Source organism: Dipteris shenzhenensis, chromosome 3 (assembly GCF_047967505.1).
Source record: "Dipteris shenzhenensis isolate YYH24624 ecotype China chromosome 3, Dip_SZ_1.0, whole genome shotgun sequence".
Lineage (NCBI taxonomy): Eukaryota > Viridiplantae > Streptophyta > Polypodiopsida > Gleicheniales > Dipteridaceae > Dipteris > Dipteris shenzhenensis.
In genome coordinates, this window is record NC_141598.1 from 63,142,817 (window position 1) to 63,170,070 (window position 27,254).

Genomic DNA, 27,254 nt, shown 5'->3' on the forward strand with positions numbered 1-27,254 from the left:
AGAGGTCTTTGTTTCCCAACCTCCTGCCTTTGAGGTTGAAGGTTCTGAAAGAAAGATATGCCGCTTGAAAAAGGCCCTCTATGGATTGAAGCAGGCACCTCAGGCTTGGTATTCGAGAATTCATTCTCATTTGCTCACACTTGGCTTTCAGAATAGCCCTACAAAGGCTACCCTTTACATCCGCAAGCGTGGGACAGATTTGCTAATTTTAGTCCTTTATGTGGATGGCATGCTTGTAACTGGGACACATGCTCAGCAAATTGCAGATTTTAAAATTGATTTGCAGCAGACATTTGTTATGTCTGATCTTGGTCTTCTGCACTACTATCTAGGCATTTCTAATTTGCTAGCAATGAGGGGGGCATTTTGATGTCACAGTCCAAGTACATTGGACAGCTTTTGCAGCGTTTTCAGTTTGAGGATTGCAAGCCAATATCCACACCATTAGAGACTGGTTTTCACTTCTCTTCTGAGGATGGCAGCGGTACATGTGATGTTACTCTCTATCAGCAGGTAGTTGGTTGTTTGATTTACCTATGCCATATGAGACCTGATCTACAATATGATGTCTCGCAGTTGAGCGGGAATATGCACAGTCCATCTATGCACCATTGGCATGCCATGAAGCGTGTTTTCAGATATCTTAAAGGCACTCAGCATTTAGACCTTCTTTATGGGGCTGATACTTCACTATGCACCATTGGCATGCCATGAAGCGTGTTTTCAGATATCTTAAAGGCACTCAGCATTTAGACCTTCTTTATGGGGCTGATACTTCACTTATCATGCATGGATTCATTGAGAGCGACTGGGCTGGTTGTTCTGACACTCGTGTGTCACATAGTGGCAATTGTTTTATGCTTGATACTTCATGTGTTTCTTGGTTCAGCAAGAAGCAGAGTACAATTGCTACTTCTAGTTGTGAAGCTGAGTACAGAGCGGATTTTTCAGCTACAGTGGAGTGTGTTTGGCTTCAGAAGCTACTTGCAGATCTTTGTGCATGTCAGACTACTACTACCATCATCTTCACTGATAGTCAGAGTGCTTTGGCTGCCGCACGGAATCCACTTTTCCATGCTCGCACAAAGCACATTGAGGTTTACTATCACTATGTTAGAGAGCGATTATCAGCAGGTGATATTGAGTTGTCTTATGTTCCCACTGAAGACAACTTGGCAGATCTTTTTGCGAAGGCTCTACCTCGACCTAAGTTTGAGGTTTTTCGGCAAGCTTTAAACTTAGTACCTTTTGTAATTCGATCTGTTGTACTCTGTACAGTCATAGGTTGCTATATCCTACGGGACGAACATGTGCAACCATGACACTAGATATTTAGGTATCCTGAGCCATGTCCATGATACTTCAGCCCATACCATGGAGGGGGGTTTGTAGGCTATCTCATGGGCTATCCATAAATGCCACTTATACCTTAATATGAGCCTTGTAGGCCTAGTCATAGTCAGTTAGAACTAGTGGTACAATTAGTTTTTGTACCATCTAGGTCAGTTAGGACACTTAGTCCAGTTAGGACAGTTAGCCCTAGGGTTTTGTTATGTTGGCCGAGGGAGACCTTACTACGACAGATTAGACAGCAGCAAGAGGCGATCAGACCACAAGACAAAGAGGTTGATAGAGCACAGCAACACATCACACACTTCTATGCATTTGAGTCAGTGCAAAGGAAAGACAAAGTGTGTTTTGTCCCATAGGCCTGTCTTATCATAGTGATATGGGATGCTGCCACCAGATCCTTTCCTACGACCCAATCTTCATGGGTACGAGATGGGAAGATGCCTCAAAACCCTTGGTTTGATGATGAGTGCAGAGAGATGCGAGCCCACCTCACACGGGAGCGAGCCTTGGGTCAGTTGAGGTCACATGGGACACATGGGATCTTTGAGCCGTTGACACACCGCAAGAGACGAGCATTCCTCACACATAGGATGGATGAGATCATCAAATCATTTCGTGGAGGAGACCCAACCACTGGGTGGGTATTCCTCTCCGAGGATAAGCCACCCATCCCCATCACTGATCCGGGTGTGTGGCACACTTATGCATGCTCCTTATATGATGTCCCAAGGCAGACACCGCCAGACATGTTCTCTATGCCCAAGCCCACTACCTGTCAAAGTGTTGAGGAATTTTCCTCAACTTAACAAGAGGGTCTCGATCCTGCATTTCATAGATATTAAGTAAGACCCAAGATACTTGAAACTTAAAATGGTATCAAAGAGTTCACATTTTAAAATCTAAATCATGACATTTGACAAGAATTGAGATTGTTAAGCCTTAAAAATGAAAATATTGATCTTAGAAACTCACATATGACCTTAAGCTAGAGCCTAGAATGAAAAGTCTACCTTGATGAGACTAGAAGTGGATTCTAGAATTGAAAGAGTATTCATGTGACCTTAAGATGAAAACTAGAAGAAGAACCTTACAAACGTGGAGGTAGAATTTTGGAATCCACTTACACATTTTTCAAATAGAAATAAGAATCTCTCAAGCTCCTTTGGGTTATTTGAATCAGGACAGTATTTCCTAACTTCATCCCAATCACTACAATTCAACTTTTCTATTATAATTCTTTGCATGTACAAATAATTTTTTTTCCTGCAAAGACAAAACTACATTTATTAAGAAGCTAAAAGCAATTTCTTAAGTGAAAACGATTGTTATAACATTTGAGTGAATCAGCAAAGTAAGAAAATATGCCTTTCAAATTCTGCTCCCATCTCCTCTAAGGAGATGTTTCCAACCTTCACACGTGCTAGAACTCTTACTATTAGAGATGTATCAAGGATCTATCATGAATTCCTTGCAAATATCTCCAAGGAGTTATCTTCATCTCTTCAAGAAGAGGCTTTATGGCTTCATTTGCCTTGCTTTCCCACGAGAGTCAGATGGAGCCTTCAACATCTTTTGACCTTTCAACTTTCCTTACTCCCATAAATCAAGAATCTCTTCTTGCAGGTTTACATAGTATTAATAGTTTTGCTATCATGAACAGAATCTATTACAATAATGCGAATGGGTAGTAGGAGTATCCAGGGCTTGTAGTCAAATCAATGGTGTCCTCGATGATTTCACATAGTTGATGCATGGAATTATTTACATGGTCAACATAAGAGACATGTTGACCTCAACTTGCAAGAGATTGGCTCGTATGACTTGTTGACATGTACATATCAACATAGATCTTAATAAATTAAGGACACTAGTGCTTCAATTTATTGCTCAAGTACTTTGTGTAAGATAGCAAGCTAATCGACAAACTTTATGCTCAAACCATAAGACGGATAATTATGTTTTGCCGTTTGTTCAAGTTAAGGCATGCCTTAGAAGCACTTCATCATTACTTTGTCATAGACCTAGAAGTCATTAAGCATTATTGATCTTTGTCCTATTTCTAGTAATTCATATTGAAATTCTATCTCTCTCTCTCTCTCTAATATTGTTTCATGCTCTAAGTATACCACAAGGCAATGGTCACAAGCAACTGTTCTCTCTTGTAGAAATAGCCCTTTCTTCTCATTTGCTTTTTGGGGATAGGAGAATTATGACCATCTTACGCTCTATAATTGTATCTTTAGGGATCTCAAATTGCTCCTTAATGTACCAACATTTTAGTTCGATAGACGTCCCCATCCTTGGGGCGCCAACTCAATATGTAATATTACCCTCATCCAAAATCTAGGGTATGGGGGACAAGGTTCATATATAATATGCATATATTAAATTTTCAAATATGCACGGAAAAAATATGAAAATTTCATGTCACCCCTCCCACAAAATATAAGGTATATACCTTGAAAAATATACAAGATTTTAAGATTTGTACATATTTTTCATAACATGTGAGGCCCAAGGGGGAGGGTGTTTTTTGGATGAGGGGTGTAAAACAAAAAATACACTAAAATATGAAAGCCCATCTCCTTTCAAATTAATGAAACTTTTTCATGTGTCACCCAAATTTCAAGGTGTAAAGACATATTTGAAGCTCTTTTAGTGTAGAACACAACCATGTTAATTTAAATAATTTCTACTCATGGCATATTGTTAAATTCATCTCATACTCAAGATTTTGATAGTTTTTCTTAATAAAGGGAGTTGGTGCCCCAGGTCCCCATCACAAAATGCCAACTGAAAATTATTATCATAATGCTTGATGTTAGGCTTTTGGTCAGCATCACGTGCATTATTCTTGTGTACTTGTAGACCACATCTCTCACAAAGCGTGACTCGAAATTTATGATAAAAAATCTAGCCTTCACTTTGTTGCTTGACCCATTCATTATGAAATAGAATGAAAGTCATATGTAAGCGATAATCTGAGTCAACATTGTGATCCATGGATAATATAGTACACTCCTCATCAGTCAAACCTACAAATTGCTATCTTATAACTGTCAATGTGGTCATATTCTAGACAAAGTTCTTTTTTTGAAAGCAATCCATGGGTTCCACCTAGAACATAATACTTGTAAGAATCTGCTTGAGACTTTATCCATGAGTTCTTTGTAGGACATTGATCCCTGTCCACCAAAACAAGTAGTGGTAGCACCATGGTTGTAGATTTTGATTTCATTTTTCTCTTGAGGTTGGAAACATGCACTTCATTGATACGTCGTAGTTGAAGTGTCCTTTTTTTGGTATTGGGATCAATGGGAGGTAATTCAATACAAATGATAGGTATCTCACAAGGTAAAGGATCGATCATCTTTGTCTTCTTACACATCTCTCGGGTAGCATTATCTAATTCTTACCTTGTGGAGCTGACAAGGGTGCACCCGGACCTGAGGACACAATCTCAGCATCACTTAAGAGTTGTTTCTCCCTTTTTTTGCCTTTAAACAGCGAGTCATGAAAAACGACAACAAGTCATGAGTTGTCGTTTGCAACATGCTATTATGATTTTTCACTAGCATTAAATATTGATCAATTTTACAATCTTTTGGAGACATTAATGAGAGTTATTTTCATAACTTTTACAAAATAAGCATAGTTTCAAACTTCTTTTGAAAAATGTATATATTGCTAACTGAAAGATGAAAAAGTTTATACTTTTCACATCAAATGACAAATTGAAAAAACCAAGATCAATGATACGATCTAATATTCTTTGAAACTACTAATAATTCATGCATGTCTACGTAAAGTATAATACATTACTTACTTAGAATTACAAAATGTGCTTTTTCTTCTACAAAAACTTCATTCCAATCATTGAAGTTCATCCTTATCATTGAATTAGAGAATATATGTGGTGTTAAGATAAGTAGGTATATGTTGTCCATAGATAAAGAAGAGGCTTGTTGAAGAAAATATTTTGATAGATGTAGAAAGAAAATCAAATATCTGAACGGTTGAATTTTAGACGATTGTGAGTAGCACAATTTAGTGGTTTACTTTATTTTGATCTAAATATGAATCATGAAGATGAAAATTGTTGTCCTTTTTAAAAATGATGTAAATCTAGATTCTCGAATCCACTTTGTTGTGATAAAGTTGAACGGATAAAAATTCCCGTCAATGAAACAAAATTTTCATCCGAAAAAATGAAAATTTTTAACATGAGTGAATGCAAATGAATTTTTCCAAGCAATTAAGGAAAGATAGCATTCTGCATATATTGGTTATATGAGATACAAGCAGTAATTAAATTGATTAAACTTAGTGCTTCATGTGCAAGAAATTTAATCAGGTAAGGAAATGTGGCCTCAGTCTTATAAATAGTTCCCATAATCCATGGCATCTTCAGCAGGCAAACAATTAAGGCTTTCTATATCCCAATTGACTAGCTACTCTGGTCAAGAAATGGACCATTTAACTCCCCTATGGGGTTTGAGCTTTGTAGGGCTGAACCCATCCTCTTAGTTTCCTACTTCAAGCCGTGCCTAAACCAAGGCCATCCACTCATAATTGGAACAGATCCTCCACACGCCTCATTTTAATGTATTCTGATATACTCACCATCAGCAATTTAGAGATCTTTGGATCCCCTCTGGGCCTTCGATGGGTGTAGAACTTTGCAGGTTTGGCTGACAGACGGGTCACCCCCATTACAGCTAGATGCTGCATTTCAGGTCATTACGTATCTGTACCGAGTCAAAGAGTATGGGGATTACACATCCGGGCGTAGCAAGATACCATGGCTAGCACTGTCCTCTTCTATGGCACTTGCAGCAGGGGGAGACCAGAGGTGTTGGTATGCACGCACAGAGAGATGGTTTGCAAGACTAGGGCTCCACATGGACAGACTACCTCCTTTCCAGTACAGCATGGATGCTCCTTTCTCTCCCTTCCTATCACACGAGGTCAACTGGGTTATCCGTGAGGATCTACTACAGCTACACACATTCTAGACTTGGTTAGACCCGAGTGATCTTCCAGTGAAGCTAGGCTTCTATAGAGACCACTTCTTACATATCACAGTGGAGGGTTTCATTGATCCACCAGGATACACGTAGATTCACCTACCCCACTTGCTGAGGATCTCTTTTGGGCAGTTCCGGGTCTCTTCTCACAGACTTCGTATCGAGAGCAGCAAAGCAGAGTGATTACCCAAGGAGAGGCGCATATGCACACTGTGTGACATGCAAGATGTTAAGCCAAAGGAGCATTTCATATTCATATGTCCTGTTTACTATGAGATCCGAGGGCATTTCTACTGCCCCTTCAGAGATAGTTATGGGGTTTTTGCCTGTTTCCTCTCCTACCCAAACCAGCGATGTCTGGCTGGTTTCATTCATGAGGTGCTTAGACACCGCGATAGGATACTCCGAGCAGGGAGACAGGAGCAGACTTCTTCCTCAACTGATACCACTCAGAGCTCTATCACCGAGTTCTTTCAGCCAGATCACATAGACCCCCACGAGGCGAGACCTCGACATGACCGTGACCTGGAGCCTGTGACCCGATAGCTCAGACAGAGGGTTGACTCACAAATCATACTTGGGGACATCCCCTCCTTATTTAGGGTCGGAGCCCAACTGACGGGGGTCATAGTGGCTGTGGTTAGACACAGAGCTACGACCAGGAGATGTACCAGGACGGCACCCTTAGAGGGGCGACATCACTCTATTGCTAGCCTCATTCCTCCACCTCCACAGCCTCATCCATCCTGATGTCCTGTTGATGATGATGATGATGATGATGATGACGGTTATGATGATATCAACGATGATGCTGAGATTGATTCATATATACAGTCGAGATATGACTATGTTGTACTTAGGATTTAGTACTGCCATTTTGCATTTTTTGCATTCTGCATTGGTGTGGATGCTCGTTTAGTAGCTCCACTACCACAGCTCATTGTATCACATTTATCACAGTCTCATAGACCCATTGGTCTTCCGAAGACTCTAATAAACTTTCTTTCTTTCTTTCTTTCTTTCTTTCTTTCTTTCTCTCTCGCTCTTTTCAATGACGCAATTTGCTTTGGCTTCCCACACACGTGAACCCTTAACACTATCACTCCATTCACAAGACAGATCCCATGAGCCCGAAAAACTACAGGATCATTATGATTGGGCATGTCATGTCCAAGATCAATGCATCAGTACTCGACATGGAGATCAGAGGTTTGCAGAGATGCAGGGACTTAGGGCTCGAGGGCTAGGCAGGATTTCGATGCGGCCACAGGACCATGGATTTTGTACTTGCACTCAGGGGCTTCATAGAGAAGGCCATGTCATGGAAGTAGAGAGTATACTGTTGCTTTGTGGATTTTCGCAAAGCCTTTGACACAATCCCACAAGCCTGCCTCATCAGACGCCTACAGACATTGGAGTATGACTGGGCTGTTATGGCACTCTATGAGAGAGTCTCTGGCCGAGTTCGGACAGGTGCCGAATGGACGGAGGAGATTATGAGCACCATTGGGGTCAAACAAGGTTGCCAGCTGTCACCAACCTTGTTTGGCCTCTACATAGATGAGCTCGAGACCTTCATGAGGGCATTAGGGGGGACTGGTTGCTCTCTCGCCAGAACCTTGGTTTAGATCCTCTTGTACGCAAATGACGTGGTATTGATGTCCTCTTCTCCCGAGGGGCTCCAGAGACACTTGGATGCATTGCATGATCTGGGAAATGAGAGTGAAAGCACTGCTGCTTAAGTCTAGCAAGTGCTGATTATTTCCTGCTCAATTGTGCCTGCAATGCTGGTCGGGTCGAGAAGATCGGCTAGAGAAAAGGATCCCCAAGTACGTATTGAACGCAACCACTTCCACTAGTAACCCATCTAGTATGAAGTGCTCTCTATGTATAGCTGCCCGGAATGTATTGAAGATCATGATCTATGTCTTGACTCTTGCAGAAGGCATGGAGTGCATCAAAGCTGGAGCCCCTCTTCTAAGGAGGGGATTAGGACCATGTCATTGCATATAGCAGAATCTCGAGCAAGGATTCATCTAGAGCGAAGGCAGCGCCTCCTAGAGTCCCAATGCAAGTCTCAATCTCATCTATCTAAAGGCCAAACAAGGTTGGTGATAGTGGACAACCTCGTTTGATGCCATTAGTACTCATAATGTCCTCTATTCACCCTACCCTCATCAGGACCCTACCCTCGTAGAGTGCCATCACTGCCCAAGTGATCTCTTGATCATACCCCAACTCCTATAGGCACCTGATGGGTCAAGCTCTCGACACGGTGCCAAAAGCTTTGCAAAGAGAGTGTGTAGAAATGTAGGAGGAAAGAAAGAAAGTTTATTAAAAGTCTTTGAGAGACCAAAGGGTCTATGAGATTGAAAGGATCTGATACAATGAGGTAAAAGGGTGGAGCCTCTAAGCAGGCATCAACACCCATAATGAATACACAAAAACCATAATCATAAACCAATACACGGAGAAATCTCTGAGCTCATGAAGAAGATGGGGACTGGTAGCATCGTGATGATCATCTAGAAGCTAGCAGAGGATCAAGCCTAAGAGGGGGTCCCCTATGAGAATGTGGTGGCATAAAGCTTGTGATGATACCATGGTGGCTCTCTTGCAGGCTGCGAAAATGTCTCGTATCAGTGTCTATCGAGTCATCTCTTACTGTGGCAGGAGGCATAGTGTCCGTGATCTCTGTTTTTGGTGGGCCATATCAAGAGTAACGCCTCGGCTCGGGTGGTCCCCTTTGAGTAGGGGCTGGACCTCCATCGTGTTGCTCTAGTCAACCTCTACATCGTGCGTGGTCTCTATGTCCCTAGCTCTATCACTCCATGTCGTCTCTTCTCGCTGATCCATGCTGCCCTCATGTCGGCTATCTCCTCCTCCTCTACTCCACTATGTCCTCGGGCTGACTCGAAAGCATTAAAGTCTGTGACATGGCGCTGCGCACGGTCAGCCTCCTATGGCCCTGTCACTTCTAATTGTGTAATTTGCTGCAATAAAGTTTCTCTGAGTCACCACATCTTCCTCAGATAAAGGCCGACACAAACTTGGTCGTGAAAGTGGATCTATTGGGAGAGTGGCCCAAAACCATGCCCCAACTGGAAGAGATAGTGGTACCGTCCTCAAATCTCACAGCAACCCAGGCAAGTGCATAAGAAGTGCTCCCCTGCTCTACCTCTGCTAGTGTGCATGACCTTCATACCCTCTACTCCCTGGGTGTGCCTATGGCTCTACCTGTCTCAATCCTCAACAGACGGAACAGAACCAACCCGCATCTGCCCGATGGCAATTCTCAGTACATGTGAGCCTCGTCTGTCCTCCACATACTGGGGCCCGATAATCACTCCATCCTTTGATGCTCTCAAGAATGGTCATGGTAGAACTGGATTTTGGTGAACTCCTGGTCCCCTCCCCAAGCTTGGGATGTGTAGAGCTGGAGTAAGTCCAACTGTATGATGTAGATCCTTGCCTCTCTTGGGACCTTGGGCCTTGCCCACGTGCCCCTCTCCACCTCTAGATCATGTGAGCTGGTCCTCATTTTGCAAATAGCTTAAAATGGAAGATGTCCTTTGCATTTCATAGCTTACTTTGAGTAAAACGGAATATGTAAAGATAGCTTTTCCTATATCGATCTAAACATCAATCATCAAAAGAAACACATCATGATTTACGATTATAAGAAACTAATGTAAAAGTAAGGAGATAACTGGTCTTCAATTGAGCTGGCACAGCCTGAAATACTCTTCCAATTGCAACCGAAATGATTGTCATGAGTACCAATGCAGCAGTTGATCCCAGGAGCACCTGCATATGGTGAAGAGCTTGAGTAAACAAAAACACTCTTTACTTATCTTACAATCATTGTGAGAGACATCATACAAAAACAGTGAGAGTATTACTTTCATGTAAAACAGCTAGCATGTGAATACTTTCAATTGCTAATTTTTCACGGCCGCACTAGAATGGAACAATTGCAATTTACAATATTTCACTCCTGATGGAAGAGTTACAATTAGCAACTTTTCTTGACTCTGCAATAGGTGCTAGAAAGATTTGAAGAGATGATGCAGTCAATATCTAGCAATTAGCAACTCTTGCTAGAAAGATTTGAAGAGATTGTGCAGTCAATATCTTCTCAGCTAACTTGTCCGCTGAAATGAAAGAGGAACCACCTCAAACAAGGTTCAATCTTTTGCCCAAGGCATAGCCTGTTCACACTTTTCTTTTGCTTATTCTTCTTCATCTATCTCAAGCATGAGCCGCTGCTCATTTTTCATGTTTGCCAGTCTTTGTACGACTTGTCTCATCAAATACTGGATCTTTGCTGATATCAACTTTCACCTCTGAACATTGTAAATCTTGTAGGCTTTCTATTCTTCTGCCTAACCTACCAAGGTGAGTCAGTCTTTCTTCTCACACCTGGCACATGCACATATGTAGTGTAGCTGACCACTCGAAGACGCTTTGATGCTTTGACACTTGTTGCTGGCTTGATTTGCTTATTAAAGCTTCATCTGGTGTCATATTCTCAGAGTCCTGGAGGCACTCCATTCAGCAGATCCACAAAACTGTATTTACCGCACAAGCTAGAACCCTTTGGTACTGTCCTAAGTATTACATTTTTTAAAGTACTCATCATTGCAGCAATAAAATATAAACCTTCACCCATAGATCTAATCTCACAGGCCCCAAAATATATCTGTGTACGAGTTCCAAAACATATTTTTCTCTCATTGTGTGGCCTCTTAAAACCTCTGTGTATGCTATTTTCCATAATAGCAAGCTTCGCACATTTTCTAGAGTTTCTCATACACATAGTAAGACCATATACCATTTGTTAACACATTTTCTAGGAATCCATAGACCACTTCTTACTTGCGTGATTTTTCTTTTTCAAAATGGGGCATTCTCTATCATCACATTCAACCTTCATCTGCTGGTTTGTATTTTGTTTGACGTCAAAATTCAGTCCAATAACATACGGATCCAATCAAGAGAGTGCAGTAGAGTGCTAATATCCATGGGATCCTTTGCTTTGTGTATCAGTACTCCAGCAAAAGGTGTGATTGTGTGTTTGTGCTAGGATTAGGGCCAAGACCTCCTGCTGCCCATGTGCAAAGTGCTCCACCATCTGTAGTCCCTCATGGTCTTGGGCTCTTCTATTGTGGAGTTGGCATAGTGCAGCCTGCACGTTCCATATGGTAAACAAGGTGGATGTTAAACAAGGTGGATGTGGTGGGCTTGGCCAGGGAGGACATATCAAGTGGTGCCGAACTTGGAGCGTCATAGAACGACGTGGGGTATGTGTGCCAAATCGCCAAGTCTGTGATGGGGATGGGTGGCTTCTCCTCCTCTAATACAAGCCCCCATGCAATGGTTGGGGTCTCCTCCCAAAAAAGAGAGAATCACATCATCACGCCTATGTGAGAGGAAAGCATGCCACTTACAGAAATTAAGGCAGCGTGAGACCCGATGTGGTTTGAATGCTGTCAAATGTCCCAAGCTTACTCGCGTATGAGGTGAGATCTCATCTCTTAACACTCAGGATCAAACAAAGAGTTCTAGGGCATCTTCCCGGCTAGATGGCATGCTATGGATAGTCGTGCATGGAAAAGAGCTGGCTTGAACCATTGATACTAGGATGTCAGAGGCACCTAAGAAGATCCATAGTTTATGAGACAAGTGACTCTCATAGACCGCATCGAGGAATGATCAAAGTGTATCTCAACATGGGTGGTAGCAAGGGAATAGAGGCATGTTAGGTGTAGCAACCAAGATGGTGAATGCCAGATAGGAATGGTAGTTCCAAGCAAGGAAGGCAAGACTGTAAAGTCGTGTACACGTGATGATCAAGTCATGTACCGCCTCCATCTCCGATAGGTGATACCCGTACCCCATCACCTATGGAGCATCATCTAGGTGCCACACTATCCGAAGCTCTATTGAGTCCACCTCTGATACTCTAAGGAAATCAAATCCAAAATCTAGTAGGCCCACTTGTCTGCTCCATGTGCTTGCGTTGAAGTGCCCTAAGAGGAGGGTCTCCCATTGCTTGAAGAACTCCAAAATCTAGCAGGCCCACCTATCTACTCCATGTGCATGCATTGAAGTCCCCTAACAAGAGGGTCTCCCATTGCTTGAAGAACTCTAGAATGTCATCGTGTAGTGTCTCATATGGGTTGTGGATCTCTATGGAGACCTATAATCAGGGGAAGTAGTAAGATCAAGCATGTGGTCACGTCAAATGACTGAACTTGTATCCACATACATCCGTGCATGCTCCTCCTACTGCGTCGCAAATTTGAGAAGCCTCAAGAGTGATCTGAATAGAGTTGCTACACCCCTAGAACCTTGTACCCTGCTCTCTCTCCTCATCTCTGGATTGACTCCTAGGTGTATCCGATCACTATGGGTAGTGCTCTCTCAGGGCTCGCGTGTCTCAACGTAGGCCTCTAAGAACACCCTTGGATCCAACCATAGAGCACCAATATGCAATTCCACATTGCAGAGACATGGTGGTAGGAGAATGCCAAGCTAACTAGGAACATAATGGAAATATGGAAAGCATGATGGAAAGGCAAAATGGAAAGAAAATGAAAGAACAAGTGCTAGGCAATGATAACCAAAATAATCACATGTAGATAGCTTGATGTTGACTGATGTAATAGACAATAGACAAGTATAACACTATATAGTGTGCCACTAGACTCTAGAAAGTCACAATGTCTATGGAATATCTCCCAATATGACACATGGCATGTCTAGGACTCACTAGACTATAAAACCACATCTAGACCACCTAGAACACTCATTTTAGACTCACTTTGGCTTCATATTCCAACACCCTCCCATGAAGGCAAGGTGAGAGACTATTGGAATGGAACCAAGAACAGAGTATGACAATGACAGTCATCAAACTATGCACCCAATGTAACTAAGAGGCTAAAGTTTGAGTGTGTTCAGAGGTTGATCCAAGCACTCTCATGGCTTGAGACTCAACATGCTCAGAGGCTCATGTTATAGCATGGCTACATGACCAGCTCATAGGTCTAGGAATACACCACCATCCTGAAACTCGGCCAGGCTTGATAACGAGACCTATCAAAGCCAATACATATGGCTCCCACAGTACATTCCCCCTTGGCTTCATAACAGGACATGTAAGGAAGCCACACACCAAAATAGGAAAACCAATACATCTTTTTAGGAGGACTATCCAAGGCAGAGGACCTTTAGACTCAATGAAAACCAAACACTTGATACATATCATTTTAGGGGGGCTACTCAGGGCAGAGGACCCCAAAATACATCAAGCTGTAGGAATAATAAAAATAGATCTCTTAGGAGTAAGAGATGTCTTTCAAGTAGCCACTGCACACATGCGCACATCCCTGCGAAACGATGACGATGTCGAAGAAGCGCTAGGCAGGAAGGCCCCAAAAGATGTGTCGGTGAAGTCAATGGGGTAGCTAGATGGAGCACTCACATAGTGACTCTCAAAATGGCTAAGGAAGAGTCACCGATGTCGAAGTAGAGGCCAGAGGTGTCACGAGCACTTCAAGAAGCCAATCAATGTGTACCACGGGTACCATGAGCACTCAGAGAGGTGATTGAAGAAGTCAAGGAGTACCCGGGACTCACATCAAGCTCGAAGCAATGCACCGATCGGAGAAGTCACTATGGTGTAATGTGTCGAAGTAGTGTCAAAGTGCTTACATCATGCTGGAAGCATCTTCACTTCCAATGTGATAGAGGAAGTGGAGATTCACCTCGAGTATGGGCAGATAGAAGAAGTGGAGATTCACCTCGGGTATGGGCACCTTGATAAGTTCTTCATGAGTTGGAGCAAGTCTGGAACTTCTTCATGGCAAACAGAAGTACAGCTCATGTTGGGCAGAAGGAGCAAATGGCGGGCTGGAGCAGAGGTCAACCATGAAGAGGATGGACAGCTCCACGTTGAGCTGGCTGCATCATGCTTGGGCTGTCAAATCATTGAGCTCCAGAACAAAATTCACGCGCAAAAATAAATTTTGTCACTTCTTGCAAGGGCTGTAACTTTTCACATAAAACTCGGATTGCAATTATGTAAAAACGAAATTGGTAGTACTCAAGGTCCTCTACAACTTTGCTGAAGACACAAAGCCATGATTCTGCTTCTAGATCCGGGTAGAAGCGTCACATCATCCGCAGGTCACAGAAAGATGTAGCTGAAGAAAGGAGAAGAGAGGTGGCAGATCATGGCGTGGAGAAGAGAAAGCAAGAAAGAAAGAAAGAAAATTTATTAAAGTCTTCGAAAGACCGATGAGTCTATGAGACTGTGAAAATCTTGATACAACAAGCTATGGTAGTGGAGCTACTAAACGAGCATCCATACCAATGCAAAATGCAAAAATGCAGAATGGCAGTACTAAGTCCTAAGTACAACATAGTCATGTCGATGGTCGACTATATATCACTCTCAGCATCATCATCAATATCATCATCATCAACGGCAGTAGCAAGATATCAGGATGGATGAGGCAGTGGAGGCATGAAGTCGGCAATAGAGTGCCATCGGCCACTCAGAGGTGCGGTCCTGGCACGTCTCTTGGTCGTAGCTCTACGTCTGACCAGGGCTATTGTGACCCCCGTCCGTCAGGCTCCAACTCTAAACAAGGAGGGGATGTCTCCAAGTGTGATCTGTGTGTCGACCCTCTGTCTGAGCTATCGAGTCACAGGCTCCGGGTCACAGTCATGTCGAGACCTCGGCTCGTGGGGATCCATGTGATCTAGCTGAAAGAGCTCCGTGATAGAGCTCTGAGAGAGATCAACCGAAGAAGAAGTCTGCTCCTGTCTTTGTGCTCGGAGTATTCTCTCGCGGTGTCTAAGTATCTCATGAATGAAACCTGCCAAACACTGCTGGTTTGGGTAGGAGAGGAAACGGGTCAAAATCCCATAACTATCCCTGAAGAGGCAGTGGAAACGCCCTCGGATCTCTTAATACACAGGACACCTGAAGATGAAATGATCCTATGTCTCAACCTCCTACATGTCACACAGTGTGCATATGCGCCTCTCCCTGGGTAGTCGCTTTGCTCTACCGCTCTCGATGCGAAATCTGTGTGAAGAGACCCGGAACTGCCCAAGAGAGATCCTCAGCGAGTGGGGTAGGTGAATCTGCGTGTATCCTGGTGGGTCAATGAAACCCTCTACTGTGATATGTAAGAAGTGATCTGTGTAGAAGCTAAGCTTCATTTGGAGTTCACTCAGTCCCAACCAGGTCCGAAATATGTATAGCCGTAGTAGATCCTCATGGATAACCTAGTTGACCTCGTGTGATAGGAGGGGAGAAAACGGAGCATCCATGTTGTATTGGAAGGGAGGTAATCTATCCATGTGGAGCCCCAGTCGCTCAAACCATCTCTTTGTACGTGCATACCAGCACCTCTAGTCTCCTCTTGCTGCAAGTGCCATAGAAGAGGATAGAGCTATCCATGGTAGCTTGCTACGCCCCGAGGTGTAATCTCCATATTCCCTAACTCGGTACAGATACGTGATGACCTAAAATGCAGCATCTAGCTGTAAAGGGGGTGACCCAAACTCAGCCTGAATGATCTGGTGAGGAACGGATGGCTTACCACAAATCATCCGTGATAACATGAGAGCTTGTTTCTTTTGAAAAAAAAAAAAACATGAGAACTTGTAGCCGCTCCACACGGGCCCACTCTATATCCGACAAGTTTGGCCCCCAACAAGGGCTGCTGTACATCCCCGCTGGGCGAACCAAGGAGTCAAAAAGCAACCCCTTGGTGTGAGGAGCTTGAAAGTGCGAGTGAAAGCATGGCCTCTCTAGTTTGGTCAGTGAAGCATTTGCTATCTTGGGACCAAAGCCCAACTTTGTCATGCTTTGAGAGATAAAATCCCATTGAACAGTGTCAAATGCCTTAGCAATATCTACCTGCAATATGAGCACATCTTGATGCGAATACTTAGCATATTCAATTGCAGTCAAGGCATTGGATATATCATCATGGATTTGTCTTCGCGACACAAACCCATACTGATGAGGATGAAGTCCCGCATCCAGTATCCTGTGAAGCCTGTGCACAATCATTTTGGCAATGAGTTTGTAAACTACAGGCATCAAAGTAATAGGCCTCCAATCTGACATATGGTGACACAGATGTTTTTTGGCACAAGTTTGACTATGCCATGCTTCCAAAAGTGCGGCAACTGATTTTCTTGCCAGGCAACATTGATCATTTGCAAGAGGACTTTTTTCAAATCATCCCAAAAAGAGATATAAAATTCCACCGTAAGGCCATCCCCGCCAGGGGACTTGTATTTGCTGAGGTGGAACAATGCATTATCAAGTTCTGTGTCAGTAAAAGGTCTCTCCAAAATAAGAGCATCATCCATTTCCACTATTCCAGAAACATATTGGAGGAATTCAGTCCTAGCATCAGTCATTTCATTTGATGGGGAACCAGGAGCGGTTCCACTATTCCAGAAACATATTGGAGGAATTCAGTCCTAGCATCAATCATTCGATTTGATGGGGAACCAGGAGTGGAGAACAATTTCTTAAAGTAATTTTGGCATTCATCTTGGAGATCAGAGAAAGAGTGTGTCCAAGAGCCATCGAACTTCCTTACCCTTAGACATGAGTTTTTCTTTCGAGTAGCATGCAAGCCCTGGAAAAAGGCTTTTGATGAGCAGCCCTTATCCATGAGGGGCTTCATTCTTGCCCTAATCTGCCATTTGTGCAATTTCCTCTGATCATTAACAGTCAATTTAATCTGAGCATGTGATAGGGTATCGTTTTCTAAATCAGAGAGGCCTTAACTGAGAAAATTCAGTCAATTGTTGTGCTGTCCTTTTTGCCCATTTAACCTCATTCCTGCATTCAGTCATATGCCATTTGCCATACTCCCTAATGACATTCTGCATACGAGAGACAAACCTGTCCCAAGCATAATTCATGTCCTCCTGGGCATGCAAAGGCAAGGGATGAATTGCAAGTTTGATCATTTGCTGGAAATAGTGATGTCGGAAATAAGCCTGATTAACATGCAATAATCTACTGGAAAGGGGTGGCAAATCATCCAGAGGCATGCCAAGCTGCAAATTCATCCACAATGGGGCATGATCTGACAAGCCCAATGAGAATTCTATAAAGAAATGAGGGCTAAAGTCTGCAAATTGTTGTGGGTAAAACAAATACCATCTATCAAGCCTTGCCCAGTATGTTGTAAGTGCATTATGATGAAAAGTATATCTAGGTACTGACCCTTGGAGAAGCAGCCATAAATCTTGAGCATGCACAGAAAGAAGCATGCTATCCCATTTCTTCCTTTCCAATGATAGCATATGAGATCTTGAAGTGGTGTTATCTCTTGGTAGAGGGGAATTATTGAAATCTCCACAGATGAATGCATTGGATCTCCATGGATATCTGCATAAAGAATCCCATAATGAAGCCCTCATGGCAGAGGTCTGGGAAGCATAAACTGATGCAAACTCAAAAATATCACCATTGACATTACATTGTATGACCATCCATCTGCCACTGCTATCATTGAAGGCTAACTGAGGTTCCAGCTCATGTCTAACCAGTATGCATACACTTGAGTAGGTAGTGGTACCAGCATAATATATATCATAACCGCCAAAATAATCGTGATGACCAACCATGGAATGTTGATTATGTTCTTGCAAACAAACAATATCTGGCTGCATTTTATGTACATAATTCCATAAAAGCCTCCACTTGGAGACATTGCAGAGGCTCTGTACATTATATGTAAAGCACTTAAGTGTTTGGAGCATGAGAGAGGTATATATAGGAAAGTATCAGAATAAAACAAGACATCAGAGAGGCAAAGCCCCTGCCTGCATGGGCTGCATTCCTTCATGATCCATGAAAGACACAGCATTTTCCCCTTCTTCTGAATCACATATGGGGATGCCCTTCTTCAGTACCCCCACCCAATTTTGAAGGATAGGAGCTGAAGTAGAAGCCTGTCCGGGTGAGGGAGAAGAAGCATCCCATTGATGAGATTGAAGGGGGCGTTGCTTCAATACAACCACCTTCTTAGGTTGTTGAAAACCATCCTGATCAATCCCTGTAGATTCCTTCATCTTCTCTTTTCCTTTATCTTTTCCTTTTCCAGCAAGTGACTGCACCTGATTGATTGGTTTGGCATTCTTTGCTCCATTTCTATTTGCTATCTTAGCTTGCAAATTCTCATTCATTTCCCGTGTTTGGGGCAGCAAGGCATTGGGAGGGGGCTGATGCAGAACCATTGGGCATTCAGAGGCTAGATGCCCAAACTTATGGTAGGCAAAACAAGCTCCTGCAAACACGCCCCACTAAAATACTTTTTTCCCAATTGCACTCCCTCAACTTCCACTGCAATACAAGGAGGGGTAGGTGTATTAGTGTCCCAGAGAATGCAGAACCTGTTACGGTTTCCCATGGCCCGTGGAGGACAAATGACCTGTCCCAAAGAAGCAGCTAGGCCAGGCAACTCTTCACGCATATAGTCCGGGAAGTTAACGACCTCAACCCATATAGGACAATGATGTTGTATAAGACTTTGATAATCCTTGTTTGGGGACCAGGGCATAGCATGTACCATCTACTTCCCGTAAAACAGGGGAGAGAACTCAAGAAGCCTCTACTTGCACGAAGCATCTGATAAACGCCCTCATAGAAGCCTCTGGAAGCAAAATACACTCCTTCTACAAAACATCCTCCAAGGATGGACTTAATCCACTGCGCGACATCACTGGCCGCTGGGATTCTTCCTGGAAAGAAAATTATAACCGTAGTTTGAGACAACTTCCTGAGAGGATTGACGAGGGACAGCAATTTCAATTTGTATGTGACCTCTGGAACCGGTTTGCCCCATTCCTGTCGTGACTGCTGAAAGTCATCCTTAAGGGTGTCAAACACGTACTGAGCTTCCACAGTAAGTTCATCATCTTGTGATGCAGGCTCCGATAGGCGACGCTTAGCATCTCCGGGTCTTTCCTTTCGAGCATATGTACAAACTTCCAAATCTGAAGCCATGATTGAGCTGTGGCACGGGACTGTACGGAGAAGTACAGAAAAAACAGTAGACGTGTACGGCCCTGGAGACGGGACTGTATGGAGATGTAGACACGGGACTGTACGGAGGTGCAGACGGGACTGTACGGAACTGCATGCAGAAATGCGTGCAGATCTATACGGAGAGGTAGACGGGGCTGTACGAACAGCGTACAGAAACTGTACGGGGGCCGTACAGGTGTACGAAAACCTCGACGAGGCTGAAAGGCAGAGGTCACACCACAACACACACACAAAACGGGGAGCTCCAGGAGGCTGAAAACGAGGTGGAAAAGAGACCAGATAGAGCTCTAAAGAGGTGGCTGGTAGAAGCGAGCAAGCTCAGGAGGGTGAACGGACCAACAGAGTCGGCTGAGGGCAGGAATCGTCGCCATGGCTGGAGATCTCACACCCACACACACACACTTTTTTTTGTGAAACCAAGATACTTATATTATGAAACTTTCATTTACATCTGGGCAGTGCTCAAAAGAGAGCCAAAGCCCTATGCATCAGAAGCAGTAAAAGAAAAGTTGAATACAAGAAACATCCAAATCTTCCTCATGTAAGGCATCATATAATGACTGCCGCAATGAGGCTCAAAAGAACTCATATGGATGCTGAAGGGGAGAATTCAGATATGCTTGATTACGCTGCAACCAGAGGGTCCATAAGGCCCAGTATCTGATCTAGTGGAAGAAAAGAGAATACTGTGACAGAGATGCTGATATGAACAAGACCACAGTAGACGCGGAATACTCTCAGATGTAAGGCGACATCTTGGACAAAGAGGTGAAGCTATCCGTCTTTGAGCCAATTTCACCCCTACTGGAAGAATACCAACAATACATCTCCATAAAAATAGTCGTTGCTTCAATGGCATTTTCAACTTCCATATCAATTGCAATTTTCCTTTCCACCAGGCTAATGACTTGTTCAAATGCCATAGAGAATTTGTTGGGGGTAAAGGCACATTGCCAACCCTTAATTAAAGAATTAAAGATAGGACACCTATGACTGTCTTAAGACAGTCATAGAGTAAACCTAATCCTAATAAAACATAAGTGAGTTTGTGGTGTGGCTCACTATCACTTCACACCCGCACTAGAGTGTCACTCTCTCTCACTCTCACTCTCTTGCTCCCTTCCACTTCTCTTCCCTCTCACAACTGGTATCAGAGCCTATCAAGCCTTCTCTCCCCCTCTCAACTGCCTACCTCATCCGTACCGTACGGACAGATCCGTACGGCCGTACGGACGGGCTCGACATCGCAGCGACAGCGTGGTCGCGGGTGCGTGCATCGCAGGCGGCGCGTTTTCGAGGGCATCAGAGTGAAGGCGCGGTCGCGGGCTGCAGGACTTCTGCGCGGCGCATTTCGCGGGTCACCTCCAAGGGCATCGCATTTCGTACGGCAGATCTAAGGCGGCGCATTTTTCGTAGGGCTGCAGGCTTTTGTTGCGGGCGTGGGCGTCGTCAAGCTGCTGCAGTACAGCAGCATAGCTGCTGTGTTTTTTGCAGCCGTTCATACATCAGCTGTACGGACAGTCCGTACAGCCGTACGGACTGCCGTACAACTTTGTACGGGAGTCTTGGCATTTGTACGACAGTACGTTTGGCGTCGACAGCAGGGTACAGAAGTACAGCATTTTTTTTTTTTGCTGCAAAAATCTCGATTTTTTTTTGGGGGAAGCGTGCACCGATAGTACACAGGTACTCTGCAGGGACAAAAGTACAGCAGGTACTTTGCAGGTACTGAAAAGTACAGCACATTTTCTGATTGGAAGAGGAATATTCCTGAAGCATTCTAGCAGTATACTGTGCATTTGTTGAGGTACATCAGGTACTCTCGTGTCACTCACGCTTGAGGTGACTTGTGCCACAGTGGTGGTGTTTGTGCAGTTACTTGTCATTCAGGAAGGTTAGATGCTTGTTTTGCAGAAGCTTCTATGCATTTACTGAGTGCAATTCTCAGTTTTGGGTGACCATTTCAAAGGGCTTTTGCCTGGATGTGTTTACAGTATATGCCTTGAGGCAGTGTGTAGCCAGGGAGCACACATTTGCTTTATTTCCGCAGTGCATTTGGTGACATTTGTTGCAGGTCACATTCTTTGTACGCACTTTGAAAATCTCAGTTGAGCCACGCTTGGTCAGGGCGCATCGAGTTTACTCGGTCCCTAACTGCCCATCGTTGACAGTGCTCAAAAGATTTTCTTCTTGGTGTTTGTACTTTGTGATTTGTGTTGTTACTGAGTACACAGGGGCAGTCTATGCATTGCACATTGTCAGGTACAAGTGTCAGAGAGATTTCATATTGCATGCAGTGTTGAGGTGTTCTCCACTTGATTCAGGTGTCAGATCAAGGGGCTTTTGCCCAGACTTTGTTTGATAGCACTTGGGTTACCGACAGAGATCTTCAGATGCATTTTCTCCCCTTGGTCTAAGGGTGATTGCTTGGGATTTATCCCATTTACTGTTGCAGGTTTTGTGACAGGCTGAAGGATCATTTACTGTTTTTTGGGTGTTAGTCAAGTGGTTTCTGCAATTTAACTCAGTGCAATACCTCATCTGAGGTGGGAGAAGTGATCAGTACAGTCAGTACAGCAGTGTTTACAGCAGTGTTGGTGGTTTTGTCAGATGATTGTGCACTGTTAAGCACTTGTTGAGCAGCAGCAGCAGCAGCAGTCTGAAATTACTGTTTTTTATGCCTCTCTGAGCTCAGAACAGTTTGTCAGAAGGTACAGTAGTTGCAGGGACATTTACTGTTTTGCTGCAGATTTTACTGACAGTTAAAAACAGCACCATTGAGTGCTTCTGGCTCTAGAATAGAGCAGGCCTTTTCTGAGAAATCAGAACCTTTATTCAGCCTCTTTTACTTCCAGGGAGTCAGGTACTTTCCTCATCTGATATGGCATCAGGAGGAGGTGATTCTTCAATTCTGAACATAAAGAAACTGGAAGGAGCACATAACTATGCATTATGGGCAGAACAGTGCTTGAATGTACTTCTGTTAAAGAAGATTGCTAAGCCCATAAGGGTGAAGGGTGTCAAGCCATCTGATATGGCAGCTAATGACTGGGAAGAGCTTGATTTGTCCGCGAGGGCAGCAATCATGCTCACTATTTCAGACACTCTTGTGTTCAATGTACAGGCTGAAAAGACCTCTTATGGTCTATGGCAAAGACTAGAAGAATTGTATGCCCAAAAGAGCTCAGCCAGTAAGGTTTATTGGCTGAAGAAGCTGGTCGATCTTCGCATGAAGGAAGGTACAGCTATGACCTCACACTTGAGTGAGTTCAATGCTATCTTTACACAGCTGATTGCACAGGGGTTGAACCTTGATGAGGAGTTCAAGGCTACTTTCTTGCTGTGTACCCTCCCCGAGAGTTGGGACACTTTCAAGACCACCCTGTCAAACTCAAATGCCACTCTTATTTATGCTGATGTAGAGAGCTCTCTCCTTATGGAGGAGATGAGCAGGAAGAATAATGCGGGCAGCAAGTCTTCAAATGCTTTGCAGGTACAGGACAGAGGCAGGACTCAGCAGAAGGGGAGATCTGCTAGTAAGTCCAAATCCCGCAGTCAGTCCCGTGGCAAAAAGGACATTGAATGCTTTTATTGTGGCAAGAAGGGACATGTGAAGTCGAAGTGCTTCAAGTTCATACGGGATCAAAAAGCCAAGAAGGCTGAAACAAAGGATGCAGGAAATGCAAGCAAAGGCAAAGGCAAGGCCAAGGCAGATGACTTGGATGCAGTGAATGTTGCAGCAGAGGACAGTGACAGTGACATACATGATGTTTTATGTTCTTCTGCTGTAATAGCACATGCTTTGGTTATTGATGGCCATGACATGCACACCTGGCTCTTGGATTCAGGTGCCTCTTTTCATGTTACTCCTCATAGGGAGTGGTTTACTTCCTACACAGGTGATCATGGAGTTGTTCATCTTGGGAACAACTATGCATGTCAGATTGCAGGGATTGGCAGTATACAGATAGTACTTCCTGATGGACAGTCATTTATGCTTGATGGCGTTCGCCATATGCCGCAAATCAAGAAAAATCTGATTAGCACTGGCTTATTAGATGACAGTGGTTACCACACCACATTTGGGGATTCCAAATGGGTGATTACTGATGGCTAGACTGTAGTGGCTGAGGGTTTTAAGAGTGATACTTTGTATCCTCTTTATGTTTCCAGTGTGGGTAATCATGTTGTTGCCATAACCGAGCTGCCAAAGGTTTCATTGTGGCATAGCCGGTTGGGACGCATGTCTGTTAAAGGAATGCAAGAACTGTCACGTTTGGGTTATCTGCCGCCTCTCTCTTTTTCAGATTTGCCTACTTGTGATCATTGTATTTTTGGCAAGCATTCTGTCACTCCTCATAAGAGGAGAACTCCTCAGAATAGAGCACCACTTGATCTAGTGCACACTGATTTGTGTGAGATGCCACAGCTATCACTAGGGGGTGCAAAATATTTTATTACTTTCATTGATGATGCCACACGTAAGGTGTGGGTCTATTTCTTGAAGCATAAGGGAGATGCCTTAGATGCTTTCAAGAAGTTTGTCGCTCAGGTTGAGAATCGGACAGGTCGTAGGCTGAAATGCCTCAGATCCGATAATGGGGGTGAGTATGTGTCACATGCTTTTGTGCAGTTTTGCCAAGCTAAGGGCATCAAACAGGAACTCACAGCCCCTCATAATGCATCTCAAAATGGTGCAAGTGAGCGGATGAATCGAACTATTCAGGAGAAGGTTCGATGTATGTTGTCTTATGCTGCATTACCCCATGGCTTTTGGGCAGAAGCCGTGCAAACAGCAGTTCACATTATTAACAGGTCACCAAATAAGGCTTTGGAGTTGAAAGTGCCAGAGGAGGTGTGGTCTGGCAAACCACCCTCATATAAGCACTTACGTGTATTTGGCTGCGAGTGCTTTGCTCATGTACGCAAAGATCTACGCACCAAACTGGATCCAAAGTCTATCAGATGCATCTTTATGGGTTATGGTGACGAAGGTGAAATGGGGTACAGGTTATGGGATCCCGTTAAACGGAAGATTATACGCAGCAATGATGTCATCTTTAAAGAAGATTGTGTACACAAGGAACCCGTGCAACCTGTGGAATACAGGAGGGTTATTTATGATGATGTTGGACAGCAAAGAATGCCCATTTATATGCAGCAGCAGCCTGCTGCAGATCACCCTGTTCAAGAGGGTATACAGGCTGAAAATCAGCCAGATAATTTTGCCAATGATGCACCACTGGATGTGCCAACAGATGGGGCTGTAGAACAGCCAGATATGGTGGTACAACCACCCGTCATGCATGAAGAACAGGCTGGACAGAAGCCTAATCCGGAACATTTTGTGAGGAGGAGCACCCGTGCACAACGGCCTCCTGCCAGGTTTGTTCCAGGAGCCAATAATGTGGCTAATTTTATCATGCTGACTGATTGTGGTGAGCCTTCCAGCTTCAAGGAAGCTATGAGAAGAACAGAGAAAAAGAAGTGGGAGAAAGCCATGCAGTCAGAAATGGACTCCCTACTTCAGAATGATACATGGGACTTGGTGCAGCTACCTGCAGGCAGAAAGGTTTTGCCATGCAAGTGGGTTTACAAAGTCAAAGTGGACTCAAATGCTTTACCTCGGTATAAGGCCAGATTGGTTGCCAAGGGATTTAAGCAGGAAAAGGGCATTGACTTTGATGAGATTTTTTCCCCCTGTAGTCAAGATGACTACTTTGAGAGCAGTGTTAGCTCTTGTTGCTCATGATGACATGGATTTATGTCAGATGGATGTGAAGACAGCTTTTCTTCACGGAGATCTTCATGATGAGATCTATATGAGTCAGCCAGAGGGATATGCTGTTAAAGGGAAAGAACAGCTTGTGTGTAAGCTCAAGAGGAGCTTGTATGGACTCAAGCAGGCGCCGAGGGAATGGTACAAGAAGTTTGATGCCTTCATGCAGTCCCAAGGGTATCATCGGTGTGAGACCGATCATTGCTTGTACACCAAACGGGCAAAGGATGGCAGTTTGATGCTACTCATTCTATATGTGGATGACATGCTTATTGCCAGTAAATCTCAGCATGAGATTAGTGCTTTGAAGAAACAACTGCATAAGTCTTTTGACATGAAAGACTTGGGTGATGCAAATCATATTCTTGGCATGCGTATTACTCGTGACAGGTCCAAGGGACTTTTGTTTCTGTCACAGAAAGAGTATATTGACAAAGTACTGCAGAGGTTTAAAATGGAGGGGGGGAAGTCCATTAGTACCCCGTTGCCTCCACATTTAAAACTCAGCAGTAAGGACAGAGATGATGATAAGGCTGAAATGGCCAAGGTTCCGTATGCATCTACAGTTGGATCTTTGATGTATGCCATGGTTGCCACTCGTCCGGATATTGCTTTTGCGGTGGGAGTCATCAGCAGGTATATGGCAAATCCAGGCAAGCGGCATTGGGAAGCAGTGAAAGGTGTCTTGAGGTATCTCAAAGGTACCAAAGACTTGTGCATATGCTATGGTAGGCAAGATGCATTGGTGCATGGTTTTACACATTCAGACTATGCAGGGAATGCAGATAACCGGAAGTCTACTACCGGTTATATTTTCACATTTGCAGGAGGTGCTATATCATGGGTGTCTCGGTTGCAGAAATGTGTTGCACTGTCAACCACTGAAGCTGAATATGTTGCAGCCACTGAGGCCTGCAAGGAAGCAATATGGCTTACTCGGCTGGTGGGAGATTTGGGCATTACAGGAGATATGCCAGTTTTGCATTGTGATAGTCAGAGTGCTATCATGTTGGCAAAGAATCCGGTCTTTCATCAAAAGACCAAGCACATAGAAGTGAAATATCATTTCATCAGGGAGGTACTGGAAAACAAGCGACTTGAGCTTGTGAAAGTGCACACTGATGATAATACTGCAGATTTGCTCACTAAGAGCTTGCCTACAGAGCGGTTTGCACATTGCCGCCACATCATGGGATTAGGATGAGACCATTCTTACTTTATGGTCTTGTATACAGTAACTGTATATTGCTGTAATTTTTTATTCTTTTCTCCCCTTTAGGCACATTGGCCTTTAGGTGGGAGGTTGTTGGGGGTAAAGGCACATTGCCAACCCTTAATTAAAGAATTAAAGATAGGACACCTATGACTGTCTTAAGACAGTCATAGGGTAAACCTAATCCTAATAAAACATAAGTGAGTTTGTGGTGTGGCTCACTATCACTTCACACCCGCACTAGAGTGTCACTCTCTCTCACTCTCACTCTCTTGCTCCCTTCCACTTCTCTTCCCTCTCACAAAATTAGCATGATGGGCAATCCAAGGAGGAGGTAATATCAATCGATAAGCCTGTATAGAAGTCAATAAATGCAAAGGCCTAGAGGAGATGCTTGTATTTGAAGACTGAAGGTGCCAATCTTGAAGCCTGTCTCTGACATTCAATGTTGGAATCGGAACCAGAGGGAGTAAGAGATCAGCAATAGCTTTCCATATAGGTCTATGATGCATCCCCAGATTGTATTGTCGACATGCTACTAGAAAAGTGAGAATATTTCCTTGCATATCTACTACGTCATCAATGAAACAGATACCCATTTTCATAAGATTGTAAGCTCTGATGGGTTGTTGAACAGCAAGGGGAGAGGAGAACACAGCACTCCAATGAATACTTTCCATTCTGAGTGAGGAAGCTGTAGAAGTAGGAAGGGGAGACAATTTGATGTGCGAGAGTACTTGCTTCCAGTCCTCTATCAAGGAATTAGAAAATGGACAGCCAGGT

General features: G+C 43.8%; 1 protein-coding gene and 1 pseudogene across 2 annotated transcripts in view; both read right to left on the reverse strand.

The window, feature by feature from the left end:
* Positions 1-27,254, reverse strand: part of LOC147904148 (protein PAM71-homolog, chloroplastic-like) — a 125,262-nt gene that overhangs the window by 37,069 nt on the left and 60,939 nt on the right. For both annotated transcript variants that reach the window (XM_087372712.1, XM_087372711.1), the window contains exon 5: positions 10,091-10,187. In XM_087372712.1, the coding sequence (XP_087228838.1) occupies positions 10,091-10,187 (97 nt within the window). The remainder of the gene's footprint in view (positions 1-10,090; positions 10,188-27,254) is intronic.
* On the reverse strand, positions 2,122-4,591 carry LOC147904150 (uncharacterized; annotated as a pseudogene).